Source organism: Macrosteles quadrilineatus, unplaced genomic scaffold (assembly GCF_028750875.1).
Source record: "Macrosteles quadrilineatus isolate MER2022 unplaced genomic scaffold, UCM_ALF_1.0 Scaffold_8__2_contigs__length_117827958, whole genome shotgun sequence".
In the NCBI taxonomy this organism is placed as follows: Eukaryota; Metazoa; Arthropoda; class Insecta; order Hemiptera; family Cicadellidae; genus Macrosteles; species Macrosteles quadrilineatus.
The window spans coordinates 116,071,067-116,091,081 of NW_026542601.1; the positions used below are offsets into that span (position 1 = coordinate 116,071,067).

General features: G+C 33.7%; 1 protein-coding gene across 2 annotated transcripts in view; it reads left to right on the forward strand.

Annotated features, from left to right (window-relative positions):
* Positions 1-20,015, forward strand: part of LOC129001734 (eukaryotic initiation factor 4A-I-like) — a 93,829-nt gene that overhangs the window by 29,997 nt on the left and 43,817 nt on the right. For both annotated transcript variants that reach the window (XM_054429144.1, XM_054429145.1), the window contains exons 6-7: positions 6,986-7,095; positions 13,374-13,482. In XM_054429144.1, coding sequence (XP_054285119.1) covers positions 6,986-7,095; positions 13,374-13,482 — 219 coding nt within the window. The remainder of the gene's footprint in view (positions 1-6,985; positions 7,096-13,373; positions 13,483-20,015) is intronic.

The window sequence follows — 20,015 nt, forward strand, 5'->3', positions numbered from 1 at the left end:
TGTCTCTTTTATGTTATAATATTTGATTTCTAGAGAACTAAATATATGGTTAAAATATATGGATATTTGGTTTGCTTATTGTAAAACTGAATTGAACCATATAACTTATAATATTTTGGGGTACTGGTATATTTAACAATGCAGGGACAATAGTTATTATAATGGAGCACAAATTCCATAAAGGTGATAAAGTATTTGCTAAGGTCAGAGGACATTCACCCTGGCCTGCTCTGATAAAAAACATAGATACCAGCAATAAGTTACCTAAATATGAGGTGTACTTTTATGGAACCAAAGAAACAGCTACAGTCAAAGAAATTGACATTTGTTTATTTATAGAAAATAAATCACGCTTTGGTAAGAGAAAAAATAAAGATTACATACAAGCTCTAAAAGAAATTGAAACTAGTTTCAATAAATCACAAAATCAAAATAATTCTTACACCACTCTAGAAAAAAGCAATATTGAATTTGACACCACAGCACTTTCACTCTCAACAATGCCAGCAACGAGCAGTCCGATAATTTGCTCAAATCTACAGTCCCCAATAATCGTGGCTGATATGACCACAGATAAACACAAAATTGACATCAATGAGACTCAAGAAAAAATAGGCACTGGAAATGTTGTGAGCTTATTGGGACCTAACTGGATAGTTGACGATGTAATTAGACAGTATTATGAACTGTTAAGTAACAGTATAATAAAAAGCAATGAAATAATGTGCTTAAACCCTGTTATCTGCCAGGCCGTAAAAATGTTGGAAGATTATCAATTTGTTTTGGAACCACTGAATATCAAGCAAGCCAAATATATTTTTATTCCTGTTAATGATAGTACAGATGTAATGGACATAACAAACAATGAAACAACAGAACCATTGAAATGTGGATCACATTGGAGCCTCTTAGTTTTTGATAAAAATAATGCCAAGTTTTTTCACTATGACTCTATGAAGAATTATAATCTGAAATCTGCACAGACTCTTGCAAATAAGTTCTACAATTTTCTGTATCACACTCCAGGAGAGAAAGCTGATCTATTAGTAGTAAAGCAGTCACCCCAACAACAAAATAGCTACGACTGCGGTGTTTTCATTCTTGCGATTACTGACCTTGTCATTGGTCATCTACTTTATGGTGGCAATACAACAGTCAATCTAACCAACCTCAAATTTCCTACACATTTTACTGCAGTGGAACTAGTTACAAAAAGATCTCAAATTGCTTATCTTTTGGCAAACAGAAATAGCGTTTCTGAACAGCTGGTGAAATCTTTATTGACACAACATAAGGTTTCACTGAGTACACAAGCAAGCAACTGCCAAATCCCGAAAAATAACTGGGTATTAGTAGATAAAGGTCCTAAAGCCACTAAACTAAAGCAAAATGAAACCGTTAAGTGTTCCAACAGGTTCAGCGTTCTGAAAACTGTGGGTGAGGATAAATCGGAACTGCCATTTAGATCAGAAGCACTGCCCACGTCTCTCTCAAAAAAATCATTTGTTCCTCATAAGAAAAAGCATCTATAGAGTACTGCTGTTGACTGATAGTCATGGACGCAAGTGCGGAGAGTTGCTTCAAGACCAGCTGGGTAGTGCTTATGGTGTTACATCTATAGTAAAGCCTAGCGCACCACTGAGAGAAATCACCTCAGATGCTGAGAAACTGTCAAAAGACTTCAGTACTAAAGATTATGTGGTGGTTGTCGGTGGTACAAATGACATTACAGATAAGAACAACCAATCTGTGAATTTGGACTTAACTTTTATCAATGAGGTCTCTAAGAAAACAAATATCTTAGTTCCAGGCATACCGAAAAGATTTGACAGACCAGCACTGAACGGGACCATAATTGGAATCAATAAAAGTGTTAATAAACACATCCAACAGCTCACAACAACTAATTACAACATAATACCTGTTAACAATTTTAAATTGAATATTAAGGATCACACTAGGCATGGATTGCACTTTAATAGATCTGGGAAAGTCAAACTCTGCAAGGCAATCTCAGCAGCAATTTTAAATAATTCCAATCAGAGGCGAAGAAGAGCAAAGATGGACGAAAACAAAGAAGAGAAAATTATAAATAAGGTGGAAAATTTGCTCTCTGATCATATCCAGAACTCTAGTGAACAAAATAGTACCATTTTGCACCCTACACATTTCTCTACACAGGCACCAACACAACAGCAAGATGAATATGCAAAAGAAAAAAAGAATTGTTTTGAAAGAGACCACCTGACTGCCAACCTACCACTTGAAGGAATTCATGTTATTGAAGCTGACATGAGAGATTTTTTCTCTAAATTTAAAGACAATTCTCTCGTAGCATTTAGTCATTGCATTTCAGCAGATCTAAATTGCAACAAACAAATGAGTGCAGGTGTAGCGCAAGCCTTTAAAGAACAATTTGGGAAACCTTTAGCTTCCGACCGCCTGAGTAACCATTTGACATGCCAGAAAATCAGTGGAGGGACTACAGTATATGGGTTGGTAACCAAGTCTGTTTACAACGGCAAACCAAACTTAAAAGACTATGATTTAGCATTCAATGACTTATGTGAAGATTTCAGGACAAAAGGACTAAAATACCTATTTTGCTCCCCAATGGGATGTGTACGTGATGAGGTACCAGTACAACACTTCGCAGCTAAGCTGGAAGAATTTCAGCAGATCACAGGAGCAGTCATTCAAATAGTCACATGCGATGAACGTTCCAGCAGAAAACTGCGAGGAGGCCTGTCCCACCCAGACTTCATACATCACCTGCGAGACATCTTCTCCAACATTGCCAAGAGTAACCTGCCGTGTAATAATGTGTGTGGTGATAAAATCATGGTCAGTCCAGTGTCATGTGCGCAGGAGGGGGAAGCTTTGAAAGAAATGTCTGTAAATAGCTCTAACTTAGAAAAAAACCATAATAATAGTTTGAATAAGGGTATTTTTGATAACAACAGCAATAGTAATAGTCAGTCGGAAAAACCTCACCAGACCCAATCATGTAATTTAAACTCACAACTGACCAATGTCATCAATCTGACCTGAGCTCAAAAATTCATAATAGGTCTAAAAATTTAAATTCATCTGACAAAAATTCTAAATTCTCAAATTTTTTACAAATCTTTCACCAAAATATTCAACATTTGGATTCCCGAAAGGAATCTTTAGAGATCGTTCTAGAAGAAATTAAACCTAATATAATAGTATTAACTGAACATAATATGACAAAATGTGAAATGGAGAGATTTAATTTAAACAAATTTTCAGTAACTTCAGAATACAGTCGAACAACCACATCTGGGGGAGGAGTGGTGATATTGTCAGAGGTGGGTTTGAAAGCTAAATCATTGAACCTACAAAAAATAGATGATTTGACAGAGGATAAACTTTTTGAATGTTGTATAGCAAAATATAAGGTGAACAATTTTAAATTTGTACTTGTAGGAATTTATAGAAAACCTCAAATGCAAAATGTTGAATTTCTATCTAGATTAGATAGGCTATTAGAAATTTTACTTGATTTGAAGGATGAAACCAACTTTATAGTAGCTGGAGATTTTAATTTTGATGTTTTGAGTTCAAAAGCAGAGGTTAAAGATTTTAAAAATATTCTTTATGCGAATGGCTTTCATTATTTGGTTGATTTTCCTACTAGAATAACTCCCAATTCAGCAACTGCAATAGATAATTTTATTACTAACTTAGAAAAATCTCAAACAAATGTAACAGGAATAATAACTGCTCTTTCCGATCATGATGGCCAGGTTTTAGAAGTAAATGTGCCCGTAGACCATAAGTTAAAAATTAATTTTAAGTATATTGAGAGGAGAGATTTCTCAGAAAGGAATATGAATGTTTTTAACACGTTGTTGCATAATGAAAACTGGTTACCTTTGTATATCGCTAATGTAGAAGATAAGTTTACAGTGTTTGACAACATATTTCAATATAATTTTAATTTAGTTTTCCCTAAAAAGTGTGTAAAAAGGTTTTCAAACAACAAAAATGACTGGATGGATTCAAATCTGATACATGAAAAAAATGAAATAGCGGAATTAAAAAAACAAGCCAGATGTACAGGTGATAATGAGCTTCTCCATATTTGTAAGCAGAGAAACAAAGATTATAAAAATAAGTTAATAAGACAGAAGAAAAGCTTTTATGATGGGAAAATTAAAAACTCTGACAATATTTCTAAGAAAACTTGGGAAATAATAAATAAGGAAACAGGAATAAATGCAAATAAGTCTAATAGTTCAATCACTGTTCTGAAAAAGGAGAATAATATTATAAATGATCCCTTAACCATCTCAAACACTTTTAATAATCATTTTATTGGAGCCATTGAAACATTGATACAAAAAACAGCATTAAATTCACACTCAGCTACAGGAACTAACCTACCCAAAAATGCAATAACAAAGCCATTTCGTTGTAGCCCAGTAAATGAAAATGAAATAAGTAAAATAATTTTATCTTTTAAAAATAAACTATCTTGTGGTCATGACGAGGTTCCACTAAAATTAATTAAATATGTCAGAAAATCTATTTTAAAACCTATTGTACACATAATTAACTGCTCTTTAATAACTGGAGTTTTTCCTGACAGTTTAAAAATTGCTAAAGTGATTCCAATTTTCAAGACAGGGGAAAAAACTGAGGTAAAAAATTATCGACCTGTGTCCTTGTTGACTTTGATATCTAAAATATATGAAAGAGTAATGTACAACCGTGTTGTGGATCATTTAGTAAATAACGATTTCTTTGATGATGAGCAACATGGTTTTCGAAAAGGCAAGTCCATAACTACTGCTTTAATGGATTTTACAGACACTATAATTGACGCAGTTGATAAAGGAAACAAAGTAGTTGGTATTTTTATGGACCTTACAAAAGCTTTCGACAGTATATCACACAAAATACTTTTAAAAAAATTGCAAAATCTGGGTATAACAAATCGTTATATAGATTGGTTTGAATCATATCTCTCTAATAGAAGACAGTATGTTGAGATTGTGTCTGAAACAACTGGTAAAATCTTAAAACATAACTCAAAAATGATAAACATCAAACATGGAGTTCCACAAGGCTCTATTCTTGGGCCTTTGTTATTATTGTGCTATGTGCAAGGAATGCCCTCTATATTAAAAAGCTTTAAAGGTAGCAATAGCAAGTTAGTTCTGTATGCTGACGATTCAAATTTAATAACATCATCTAAATCTTATAATGATCTTGAAATTGTTTGTAATGAACAATTAAAATGTTTTCAATCCTATTTTTCAGAAAACAGTTTATTTTTAAATCATGGAAAAACAAATAAAATGTTCTTCTCAACAGTGCAAAATAAAGACAATCCGGAATTGTCCATATCAATAGAGCAAAGTCAAGTAGAGACAATAAAATTCACAAAATTCTTAGGTTTAATTGTGGATAACCATTTGAATTGGGATCTTCATGTTCTTCATTTAGTAAAAAAGATTTCTTCAGGATTATACGCCTTAAAAAGAATGTCATTTTTATGTAATCTAGAAACACTAAAATGTATTTATTTTGCTCATATACACTCACATCTGTCATATGGTCTAGCAATCTATGGGGGCACTAGTGCACAAAACCTAGATAAAATACTTAAACTTCAAAAAAAGGCTTTGCGAATAATGTTAAACCTGGAACCTAAAACATCTGTAAGAAACCACTTTTCACAATTAGATATACTAACTGTCTATGACCAGTATATTTTAGAATGCATTATCTCTGCCAAAAATAACATTCATAAGTATGTGTTTCGCAAAGATATACACGTATATAACACAAGAAACAGAGATCAAATAGATATACCCCGGCATAACCTCACTTTTTTCTCAAAGAAAGCAACACAAATCGGATGTAAATTTCTTAATAAATTACTATCAAATCTGAAAACTAATATACACACAAAGGGATTAAGGAAATTAGTAAGAAAATATCTCCAAGATAAAACTTGTTATTCTATAGAAGATTTCTTTTTATAGCTCTATTAATCCATCCTATAATCAAGCTTATTTGCTACCAGCAAACTAGAGCTGGTTGTAGGTATATACAGTATTTACAAAAACGATTTCAATGATAAAGAAGAAAAAAATACAAATTGCAAGATCTAGTGACTGGTGAGCGAATTTAATAAATTTGTCTTTAGCCTTTTGTTATGTAGGACTAACTAACCAAAAGAGTAAAAAATGTTTTAACTACATTCATAAATACACAGCATTAATAAAGGATTGTATTGCATAGATTTAGCAATGTATGTAAATAAAATAATGTTAAAATAAGAAACATAATGTACTTGTTAGTTCTTATTTCTGTGACTCTATTCATGTATGTATGTACAGTTTGAATAAAGATGATTTGATTTGATTTGATTTGATTTGATGTAAATGTACCCAAATGTTAAAAGGTAGAGTAAAATAAATGTATTGACCACATATCGATTTTTTATGTCAAACCCTCAAGTCACTGAATTCCCAATCACTCATGTCATGTCAAGTTAATTTTTTGGGCATTGGTTCAAACATTGGTCCTGTCGAGACCAGGATAATTTTATCCAACAGTACAGTAAAAGTTCAGTGACTTTGGGTTTCCCTTGCTATGTCTGTGGTCAGTTATGCAGCCTGATAAGGATATCTATATCAGTTGATAGATAAAGTATTCATTGTGAAGTAGAGCCATTCAATTACACAGCCAGCTTTCTCTTTTAAGTTAATCTGAAAATTCAAGTAGGTTTGTTGCACACAACAAGCTTAAAACATGATTCTTATGTTATCATAATGAATTTTTTGGCAAGGATCATAAGATTTTGGCGTATTTGGATCTATTTGTGTTATCTTAAATGTAAGTTTATACACATGATCGTTAAACATATCAAGATGTCACTACTAAACCTATTAATCTTGGTTAGTTCTCATGAACTACTGCTTTGTAATTGTTACGATCTTCTTAACAGGGACCAGTAGTATCAAAATTTTTGTCTTGGATGATGCCGACGAAATGCTTTCAAGAGGGTCTAAAGACAAAACTCATGAAGTCTTCATGAATCTGGGTTCAGAAGTACAGGTGGGTACCTAACTCAAACTTTTATTTAAGTTTTTCAGTTATTGTAGTTATAACACAGGGTTAGACATAGACATAGACTTTATTTGCACAAAACATTCCATACATGTTATAACATTTAGAATAGGTGCAATGTCAAAATTAAATCCATACATAAAATATTTAACATTAAAACTTTTAACTTAAAATTAAACACTAAAAAAATAAAAAAATTCTAAATTGTAGTTCTGTAAAAATCTTCAATTAAGTAAAAAGCCTTGTCAATAAGAAAATTATCTATTGTATCTTTAAATTTAGTTTTGCTTAATGACTTATAGCATGGCGGAAGCACATTGTACAATCTCAGCCCAGCGTACAATGGAGATTTTTCATATAGGGTCAAACGGTGTCTGGGGAGTCTAAATATATTTTCATTTCGGGTTTCATACCTGTGATTGAAATGTATTGTTTCTGGTAGCTCATTTTTAACTGGATGTATGTAATTTAATAATTCTAGAATATACAACCCCGTTAATGTATGAATTCTTAAATTTTGAAAATGTTTCTTACAAGAACTGCGTGGATGAGAGTTGGTAATAATACGAATAATACGTTTTTGTAACCTGAATAAAGTTTTAATACCAGTAGCTTGGCCCCATAAAATTATGCCATATCTTAACACTGACTCCACATAAGCATGATAAACTACTTTAAGTGTCTCAATAGAAACACAGTCCCTTAAATGTATGAATAAAGATGATATCGACCTAATTTTGTTACGTAAATAATTCAAATGTGACTCCCATTTAACTGCGTCATCTACGTAAACCCCTAAGAATTTATGAGCTTCAACTAAATTAAAGGAACAGTTTTCCATATTTTTGTGTCTAGTAGAAAATTTAATAATATTTGTTTTTTTAAATATTAAGTTTTAACCCATTTTCTAAAAACCATTGCTCCATGTCCTTTACCACACTTTGCAGAGAAGAAAACATTTCAGTTGTATTATTATTTTTGATCAAAGCAGTAGTGTCGTCGGCAAAAGAATTAGTTCTTTATTAATAGCTTTTGGAAGATCATTAATGTAAATAAGAAAAAAAAAGTGGGCCCAATACTGAGCCTTGGGGAACACCTGTGGATATAATTTCCCATGGTGAATAATGTTTGTTGTTATCTTCTAAAATTAAAGTTCTTTGTTTTCTTTCAGAAAGGTAAGATTGTATTAAAGAAAAGCAACTTCCCCCAATCCCATAATCAATAAGTTTTAGCAACAGGAGTGAGTGATCCACACAATCAAAAGCCTTAGACAGGTCACAGAAAACACCTGCTGTGGCCTGAGACCTGTCCAAGGCCTCTGCAATCTCGGAAACCAAATTGTTTATTGTAAAATAAATTATTACTTTCAAAATAATTAACTAGTCTATAGCTTATTACTTTTTCAAATATTTTAGAAAAATTACTTAATACTGATACTGGACGGTAGTTATTAATATCTGATTTTGAACCTTTCTTAAAAACAGGAGAAATTTGGGAGTACTTGAGTTGATCCGGAAAAATACCATTCTCTAAACACTGATTTATAATAAGAGATAAGGGTTTGGAGATAATGTCAGCAGCAGATTTGATCAATTTAATTGGGATTTCGTCCCAGCCTACTGAAATTTTGTTCTTTAGAGAAAGGATGATCTTTTTTATTTCATCTTTATTAGTGGGGCTAAGATTGCACAATGTAACCCCACCATCGCTGCAGTATGATTTTACAGACGAATGAACACCATTGACAGAAGCCTTTTTTACATTCAGATTAATAACTGTATTACAGAAAAAAACTGCTAAAAAGCTTAGCTACATCATCAGGATTATCAACAGTGGTTTGGTTTGTATCATCTTTTAAAATAATTTTGTATCTTTGAGTACGGTTTAAACCCAGTTCATTGTTAACAATTTGACAAGCTGCCTTAGACTTGTTTTCAGATTTTCTAATTAGGTTATTATTTAAGAGAATTTTTGAATTTTTTACAACTTTATTAAATATTTTTTTGTATTGCTTTACATAGGATAAAAACTCTTGGTTTCTACTAAACTTGGCTTCCAAGTGCAATTCTCGTTTCCTCTTACTGGAAATTCTTATACCTTGGGTCACCCAATTCAGAGTAGGTTTATTAGTTTTAGCATTCTTTTTTAGTGATTTAACAGGAAATATATGATTGAAAGATAATAAAAAATTTCTCAAAAAACTATTGTAATTTTCATTGGGGTTTAAACCGGGGTTAAATACAAAATAATTATTAGTGCTCTGTAGATATTTGCAAAATTCATCTTTATTTCTATCATAGATGATTCTTTTCTTAAAAGAACTAGAAGTATTCTTGATGGTTTTACACTTGGCTAGCTTAGGGAGGTTTATTATTATAGCATTGTGATCAGAAAGACCTAACTCAGTGATTAACCTGTAATGGCAACTAAACGTTTTGGGTGTGATAAAATTATCCAAACAAGTAAATGAAGTATTTGTTATTCTAGTTGGCTCCTCAAATTGAAAACAAAAACCATTACATTCGACAATTTCTTTAAATCTACTTGTGAATGTGTCATTCGTTAAAATGTCTATGTTAAAATCTCCAGTTACAAAAACAGTATTTTTTTTTTATTTTTTCTGTGTTATCAAAAATAGAATTTCAAGTCTATCTAAAAACTGTTTACTTATATATATACAATCTTGGTCTTCGGGGTTCGACCGCGTCCCTAGGCTATGTACACTATGTACAGAAATTACCGACGTTTCGGCCACATAACAGTCAGCCATCTTCAGGGTGAGCGAGCACTATCACCGTAGTCACAGAACTCAACTCAATGAGTTCTCAATGAGAGTTGAGATTGAGATCAAAATTCTCAATGAGTTCAATGAGAGTTGAGTTCTGTGACTACGGTGATAGTGCTCGCTCACCCTGAAGATGGCTGACTGTTATGTGGCCGAAACGTCGGTAATTTCTGTACATAGTGTACATAGCCTAGGGACGCGGTCGAACCCCGAAGACCAAGATTGTATATATATAAGTGACGACCGTGGAAGCCTATCCATGAAGAACTGTTTACTTATGTAGAAATTTGGTACTGTATAAATAGAAATTAAAATTGAGTTAAAATCCACAAGTTCAATAGCAGAACATTCAAAAATAAAGTCTTCATTTAAATTGGAAAACTGTGTTATTGTTACATATTTACAGTTCTTATCCACTAATATGCAAGATCCGCCCCTACAGCCACTTTCTCTTATATAAGAACTAGCCAATTTAAAATTATTGATTGTATTTAACAGAGAGGCTGAATTATGATCTAACCAATGTTCATTAAAAGATATAGCTTTAATATTCAAATAGGCCTCAGATAAAAATAAATTGAGAGCTGAAATTTTTGTTAAATTTAAACCTTGACAATTGTAATGCATTATTAAATCACAGTTAGTTGAATGAAATGATTGATTACATAAGCCTTTTAGTTTGTTATTTTGAGCCAGTGAATTTTTTTTTTGCAAAGAATTATCTAAGTTACTTAATTTAGCAGGTACAAGGTCATTGTAAGAATGAATCAGTTTAAAATTAAAGGAGATCTATCATCTAAACAGGAATCTAACTCTAACACTGATGGATCACCCTCAACACTTGACACCACACATTTGCTCTGCTTTTTCACAACACTCGATGGTTTTGACTTAACAACTTCGTTATAGCTGAGACCGCCTGAAGCCTTAACGCTGAGACCGTTATAGCTGAAAACTTTGAAAAGCTTGAATTATGCATGAATTCTTGTGTCCATGAAAAAAGGCATGGATTATGCATGAATTTCTCCATTAATATAAATTAATAATTTACATAATTTATAAAATCAGGAAGATTATTCAACCAGTACTATTAAATTTCCCTAATAATTTTTTTTTTTTTTTTTTTTTTTTTTTTTTAATAGTTCATAGAAATCAACACCAAGAGAATACTGTTCGGAGATGATTATTTAACATGTTTCACTATCAGAAACAATTGCTTAGTTAGTTAGTTCATTCCAAGTCATTCGAGGTTAGATGCTGATGTCAGATGAGTGAATCATAACAGAAGTTTTCGACCATGCTCGGAATTGAAACAGGGTGTGCAATTAAACAAAATTTCCGACTCTTGACACCTGATTTTTTTAGCTTTGTGGATAAACCAATCATATTTTAGTACGTTGTGTAATATGATAAACCAGTAAACATAAAGGATATTTTATGACAATCATGTGGAGGGAGGACTTTTTTGGCCAGATGTGTGGGATCTTTGTTTTATTCCGGTGGGAAGACTGAATTAGACCTATACTTATATACAGGGTGGCTGAAAAGTAACTTGCACCCCCCCTTAACTTTTCAACCATTTGAGATATTCGAAATCGGTTTGCGGCAACCTTCTTAGATATGAGAGGCTTTTATGTGCATAAAATGAAAGTCTTGAGAATTGTTACTAAAAAAAACATAAGAAATCAATTTTTACCGTTTGTGGCACTAATCTATGAAAACCAAAAAATGGGTAACAATTTTACAGGTACCTATAAAAACTTGTGACTCGCGGTCACGGTGCGATCGTCAGAATGACCGCGGTCACGGGGTGATCGTCGGTATAACTCGCGGTCACGGGGTGGTGCGATTGTCAGAATGACCGCGGTCACGGGGTGATCGTCGGTATGACTTGCGGTCACGGGGTGGTGCGATTGTCAGAATGACTGCGGTCACAGGGTGATCGTCGGTATAACTCGCGGTCACGGGGTGGTGCGATTGTCAGAATGACCGCGGTCACGGGGTGATCGTCGGTATAACTCGCGGTCACGGGGTGGTGCGATTGTCAGAATGACCGCGGTCACGGGGTGATCGTCGGTATGACTTGCGGTCACGGCATGATTGTCGTTATGAGTCACGGTCACGGCGCGATCGTCGGTATGACTCCGCGGTGACGGCATAATTGTCGGTATGACTCGCGGTCACAACGTGATTGTCGGTATGACTCCGCGGTCACAGCGCGGTGCGGTCGTCGTTATGACTCCGCGGTGCAAACAAAATGGCAGTCAAAATTTACTTTTCATAACCATTGTCTTAATCATTTTTAGCTGCCATTTTGTTATTAATGGTCCGATTTCTATTTTCTTTATGTTCATTGTTTAGTTAGACCTGTAAAATGATACCAAACTCGACCATACTTCCCTTTTGAAAATTTTAAGCTACCCCCAACCCCCACTACCCCTAAGGAAAAAATTAAAAAAATTTACGATCATTATTGTAGCCCTTCATATCGAAACAGGTTGCAGCAATCTGATTTCAAATATCTCAAATAGTTAAAAAAGGTAAAGGGGGGTGCCAGATAATTTTCAGCCACCCTCATGGTTATTTGGATTTGATACATTTTAGGGCGCCATTTTGTTATTAATGGTCCGATTTCTATTTTCTTTATGTTCATTGTTTAGTTAGACCTGTAAAATGATACCAAACTCGACCATACTTCCCTTTTGAAAATTTTAATCTACCCCCAACCCCCACTACCCCTAAGGAAAAAATTTAAAAAATTTACGATCATTATTGTAGCCCTTCATATCGAAAAAGGTTGCAGCAATCTGATTTCAAATATCTCAAATAGTTAAAAAAGGTAAAGGGGGGTGCCAGATAATTTTCAGCCACCCTCATGGTTATTTGGATTTGATACATTTTAGGGCGCCATTTTGTTATTAGTGGACCTATTTTTGTTTTCTTTATGTCAATTGTTTTGTTTCGTCAAGAACTGTTAAATGATACCAACCTCGACTATACTTGCCTTTTGAAAATTTTGAGCTACCCCCTATCCCCGCTACCCCTAAGGGCAAAATTTTCAAAATTTACCATAATTATTGTAGCCCCTCATATCTAAGAAGGTTGCCGCAAACCGATTTTGAATATCTCAAATGGTTGAAAAGTTAAGGGGGGGTGCAAGTTACTTTTCAGCCACCCTGTATAGATATTTTACAATTCTTCTCCAATGTATCAAATAGAATAGCTGGACCCGTTTTTTTTCAACTTCGTTTTGAATGTATATTTATAAATCCCTCTAAAATAGTTGTATTTCATGTATGGTTATTCAATAATATCACACAAAGAAACTGCCTCTTTAACGTCAATTTCTAAAATCAGCAAAAATCAATAAACAATATTCCTTTATAGTGAAATTCATTTAAGATTGAGCACACAGATAATGGTTTGCAAGATGTAATTTAAAGACAATTCATTTTATAGTTAACCTTAACTATATTTACAGGTTATCTTGCTATCTGCCACCATGCCGATTGAGGTGTTGGACATGAGCAAGTGCTTCATGAAAGAACCTATTAGGATCCTTGTCAAGACAGAGGAGTTGACCCTAGAAGGTAAATATTTTGATCGGTTGCTTCTTTTTTTTAACTAAATAAAGTTCTTTTTTGCACACTATTTTTTTTATATTTTAAGCTGTGATTGATAAGTGTTTCAGAAAGAATGTGCAGCAAAGCAAATGATTGAAACTACTTTAACATTGTTAATTATTTAAACCAAGTCCCTAGAGGCCAAAACAAATTTTTCATATATATTATATATTCATATATATAAACGTGACAGAGTTTTTTTACTTCAAGATTCTGAATCAACCACTTGACGGATTTTCATGATTTTTGTGTTTAAAGAAAGATAATTGTATGAACTAGGGAATGTCGAAGCCATAATTTTAGTTTAGGGTCCCAGATTTTTAGAAACTAAGTTTTAATTTTTGTATTAACTAGCAGCCGACGTTAACATTCTACGCTAGCTTTTGGTAATTTGCTTAACATAACATCTGTAAACATTCAGCGTTTGTGACACAAATTCAGCATTTGGATAAAAATGAAAAGAGATACGTACGGTTGACTTATTTATACTATGTGCAATGCTAATCATTAATACATTCAATCCCTTTGGTAAGAGGATGACAAATTAATTAAATATACATAGTAAAGTACTAGGGTGTTCAAATTATTTTTTAAATCAATCTTTGTAATCTTCGAGTTGTTTTAGTGCAATATAATTTGTTTTAACTAACAGCTGGTTAAATATAAAAATATTCTATAGAACTATGAGGTTATTTCATTTACTCTGATTTTGTCATTGATTATAGTAAATAAGTAAGATTAGTAGAGATAATTACACCACAGAGATAATTAAGACCATTGCTGTTTACAAATTGAGGCTCTGTACACGAGTCTTAAAAAAAGGACATGACAATTATTTTACTGCTCGACTTTTTGAGAAAAGAATAGGAAAATAACTATGTTTACATGTTTTAATTTATCTTGGTGGCTTTTTGTTTGCAATTAATGTTTGTCTGCTTAATTGCTGCTTAGAGAGTTGTAAAGAAATTTTTCGAGTGAATAATTAAGAGTGATCAATCCTTAATTACTTCTCGTTGAGTGGAGTTAGTCCTTGTGGTGTACACCAAACCAACTTGTATGTCACTGAATGTCACTAATTATTATTCTTCTTACGCGCTCTAGTAAATTCACTAAGTGTCCACGTGTGTAAGAAAGTTGCTTGTTATAAGAACTAAAAATACGGTCACAATGGTAAACTTGATTGCGATTGTCTGTGTGCTTCTGCGTGGCCACGCGATATCTTTGTATTAAAGTCGACTTAACACTTGAGTTTTGTGTAGCTACACATTATTTACATAATATTTACACGAGTATGCGGGAGTGTGTGTGCTTCGGGAATAGACTTACTAATTGTTTCTTAGAATACACATTGCTTACATATGACTAACTAAACCTAAGTGAATACTAGGTAAGGTCAAAGCATATGAATCATATATGTATTGTGGTTAATTATTTTGTGTAGCAATAAATCAAAATCAGTTAAATAGCTAACTTGTGAAATATATTTATGAATTATTGTATGTTACCAAAATTATCTTACAAAATAAACATAATATTGACCTCACGTAACTAAATATTTTTATTTCACAAGTCTTGTTTGAAAAACTTTCATTCGGGAGACATAAATTACTTCTTTGACAAGTTTTCCATTTTTTAAGATTTCCACTAGATATGAGACTGGTGTAACTTGTTTTAATACAGTATAAGGACCTTTGTAGCGGTAAGAAAATTTGGTTTGATTTTCCCTCAAATTTTTAGGGTACCATATGAGAACTTGGTCTCCTGGGTGTAAGATTAAGTCTCTCCTATTCCTATCTTAATACATTTTTTGTTTCTTTTGTTCACTAGCTATGATAGAAGGTATTGTGTCCCTGATTTCATTTACAATTCTTAAGTTTTCTAACAGATCTTTTTCTACATTTGGATTTACAAACAAAGTATCACTTGGAAAGCTTGGCTCAAAGCCTAAAAATAAGTACGAAGGTTTGTACATGGTTGTCTGGTGTTTACTGTTATTGTAAGCAAAAAGTACATAGTCAATGTATTGTGACCATGCGTTTGGTTTTTCAGCTACATAATGAGAAATCATATTTATCAACGTGTTATTAAAGTTTTCTACTTGTCCATTAACTTGTGGTGTGAAAGCACTACTTAGAATTTGGCATGTACCTATTGCTGTGGTTAAGTCACGAATCAAATTGTTGTTAAATTTAGTACCTCTATCTGATTGTATAATAGAAGGTGTTCCATAAGTACAAATTAGTTTTAAGAGACATTTTACAATTGATTTACCATCTGCAACTACAAGTGGGAAAGCAAATGCAAATCGACTACAGGCATCAGTTACTGTTAAAATGTATTTATAATTTATATCTATCGCTAGGATTTAATGGACCAATTATGTCAAGTTGGATTCGTTCAAATATTTTGTTAGTGGGAGGGATAGGATTAAGGAAGCCATACTTCTTCTTCGGAGAGTTCTTTCTTTTCTGACAACTTTCGCAGGTTTTCACGTAGTTTTCGACATCTGTTGACATACCAATCCAATGATATCTTTCTTTGATTTTTCCGAGAGTCTTGAATGTACTTAGGTGTCCTCCTGATAACGGTGAATTGTGGTACTCCTGAAGGATGTTGTTGACGAGTTTTCGTGGTATTGCTATAACATGTCTGTGAGGATCAGAATCGTTGTACATTCGGTAGAGTACACCATTCTCCGTCTTGTAATACGTGGCCATTTTCCTGTACTTTTGTTCCACAAGATCAGGATTTTCCAAAGCAAGTAAGATGCATTTTAGGTCATCGTCCTGAGCTTGCAATTTCTTCAAGTCCACGAGATGAAGGGCATTTACTGAAGTAAGGTTGAAAGTGAAATCCTCTTCTATAGTCTTGTCAACCGGATTTCTGCTTAAGAAGTCAGGCAAGACTAAGGATTTACCTGCCTTGTGAGTAATTTCCAGGTCGTAGTCACATATTAAATTCGAGAGTCTGGTGAGTCTAGATGAAGCTCCTTTAAATGATTTATAATATTTCAATGCAGAATGATCAGTGAAAACCTTTACTTTTCTTCCGAATAAAAATTCTCTCCATTTTACTAATGCATAGACTAAGGCTAAGAATTCCTTTTCTGAAACGCTGTAGTTAACTTCATTTGGTTTTAGTTTTCTACTTAAATACTGAATAGGATGTTCTGTAGATGTTTCTGGATCATACTGGGTCATTACTGCTCCTATAGCATAATTTGATGCGTCTGTGTACACTCGGGTCTCTCTGTGTTCTACGAAGTGGCTGAGAAGTGGCGGTGACGTGAGAATCGTCTTGAGTTCCTGGAATGAAGTCTCACAGTCGTTTGTCCATTGAAACTTCTTCGTTGCGTTGAATTCCTTTATGAGTGTTATTAAGGGCATGGCTATTTTTGCAAAGTTTTTAACAAATCTACAGAAGTAATTTGCAGCTCCAAGAAACGATCTTACTTGTTTAATGGTAGTTGGGGTTTTAAATTTAATTATGGATTCTATGTTTGTTTTTAATGGCAAACAGCCTTTAGAACTTACTTCATGTCCAAGTATGTTTATTTTATCGTACATGAATTGACACTTTTTTGATTTTAGCTTTAGGTTAACATTGTTTATCTCTTGTAAAATAATTTCTATGTTTTCCAACTGTTCGTCAAATGTTTTTCCTAACACGGTGATGTCATCAATGAATGGTATGCATCTGCTATACAAATGTTTTGATAAAATTCTAGTTATGGCTCTTTGGAAAGCTACTGTAGCAATGGATAGCCCTTGTGGCATTCTTCTAAACTGATACTTTCCCGTTTGTGTGATAACGGTTAAATATTTTCTGTCTTCTGGGGCTATCTCTAACTGAAAGAAAGCGTTTTTCAAATCTAAGTGGGTAAAATAAGTCATTTCAGATAAACAAGACAAGACCAAATCTACTGAGACTATGGGAAAATTTGTTTGTTCTAAACATTTGTTAACTGATCTCAAATCAGATATTACACGCGATGAGCTGTCAGAGTTGGTTATTACGAACATTGGGCTGGCGAACTCTGTGTATTCGGGCGATTCTTCGAGTATACCTGCCTTTGTTAGTTTTTCGACTTTGCCTATAAGGAGGATGATATACTGGTTTAGCATCTGATTTTAGGTTAAGTTTAACTGGTGGTAGTTTAGCTGGACCTAAATCTTCTGTCTTGTTAGTAAACATGTGGCTAAATTTAAATAATATTGCTGCTAACTTGTTATGCTGATTGACTGTCAATTTTGGATTTATGTCAAGTGGGTTGCCATTTCTGTCAAGTGCAATTGTTTTAGAAGGATGAAGTGGTTTTATTTTAGGTGGATGTGTGCATGTTCTTGTTTTTACTTCGGCATTTGGTTTTAAATAACCTAATATTACGTTTTGTTTTAACCATTTTGGAGATTTACTTGCATTGTAAGCGTAAATAAACTTTTGTGAATTTTCGTTTTCTGATGAGATATAAAAGTGGAGGTTCTTTTTGTCTCGATAATTTAAATCTATATCAAGTTCATATTGATGATGTTCTGGCAAGATTGCCATTAATTTGTAGTGTTGTTGGGGAGCAATAACTGTGTCCGTAGGAACTTTAATTTCAATCATGTCATTACTAGACTCCGCTATAGTTGTTAGAACAAACGGTTTTAAATTAAGTAACCAAGATTTGTCCATTGTGATGCAATGAACTTTATCTTTATTTGTTAGTCTGATTTCCTGTTTCTTAAAATCCAATTCCATGCAGTTATGGAATAAAAACCAATTTCCCAAGATTACGTCAGTTGCCAAATCTTCAATTACGTAAAAGTCGGTTGGATACACGGAGCCATTAATTGTTATTGGTAGTAAAAGTTTTCCTAATACTTGACTGGTTGGTCGTTAGCAGCTACAATTAAGGGTAAGTTATCTGTTTGAAAGGATAGGTTATTTACAATTGATGATTTTATCAGGCAATAGTTGCAACCAGTGTCAATGTAGGGAATGTTTTTGTTTGCTTAACATTAAATATTAAGTCATAAATATCCGATAGTGTGCATTTAGATTGTCTTTTATCACATTTAATTAGGGTTCTCAAATTTAGGTGTTTAGAACTTTGTTGGAAAACTTCTTTGTCAATTTGATTCTGGAGGGTTGTTGCTTCGCTAGCTGTTAAACAAACTCCTGCAGTTGATGAATCCACGTGTCTATCCGTAGAGGTTCCTGGAAGTGATGTACTCATACTGAAGCTGTTGTTGTCACCCGACGTTGAAGGTCGTGAAGAGTTAACAGATGTGGCACGTAGAGTCTTGGGCTGATCAGCTGTGCGGTGCTGTGACGTCAGTTGCTGAGTCGGTGTTCCTAGGCAGCAGTGGGTCGACGCTTGTGACGTAGGCGTTTATTGTGGTGCGTTATCTTCTCCATCAGCTGGCTGCAAGGTCGTCTTAGGTTCAGCCGTTGCTGTAAGAATGATGTTGGTCTGGTTCTCGAGTTGTGTGTGTTGAATATTTCTTGATGTTATTGTGGTTCTTGGAGGAAGTGATTTAGTTATTGGGGTTACTTTAACTTTATGTTTTACACGAAACGAATCCTCAATTGTTTGGAAAGTTGTATTGGTATTGAGGGCTTAATGGTGAAAATATATTACATTTTGAATTATTGGATGCTTCTAAGATTGATGATTTGTTGAAATGTGGGAAACGTTTAGTTGTGTTCCAGAAATATCTTGTGTGTGTTTGTTTATTTTGGGAAGCCAAATATCTATTTTGTGGTAGTTGACTTCCCTGCTTTAGAAGTTTTTTGGAAACTGTTCCCTTTTAGCAGGACGCCTAAAGCACTGGTCAATGGTGTGGTTATTTCTTTTGCAATATGCACAAAATTTGGAAGGTGTATTTGAGTATTTTGGATTCCTATGGTTAGCTCTAGCATTGTACCAACAATTTTCTGTGGCGTGATTGTTTTTGTTACATATGTGACAAAAGAGTGGAGTGTTTTGTGATCGGTGTGGTGATCTATAATTTAATCTGGTTCTTGGGATAGGTTGTCTGTTGGAGTGATGTGAATTGTGAGGTGAAGAGCTTCTCGATAAATTTTGTGAGTTTCGAGAAGTGCTTCTGGGCCTATTTTTCAGCTGACCAGTCATATCTGGGATGAGGGGAAATGTCTCTTCTTTGTGTGGATCTTGAACGATGATAAGTTTCTTTGTGTGGGTTGTCCCTAGGGTAGTTTGTTTCATCAGGTTTGACCTTGAGGCTTAATAATGTATCTTTTATGTCTCTAAGTTCTAATTTTAAGTTGTCTAATTCGTCAGTTTCATACGTTACCGATTTTGGTTTAGGTTTTATTAGGGTAACGCGTTCAGCTGAGGTTTGGTATTTTCTCTGATTTTTATTCCTAATAGCTCTTTGAGATTCAATTTTTAGCAGATTTTCGTTTAGCTGTTTAAGTGAGTTGTTTTCCATTCTAACTAGGTCATTACAAATCTCCGGTTTTATTCCCTGAATTACGAATTTTATTATTTT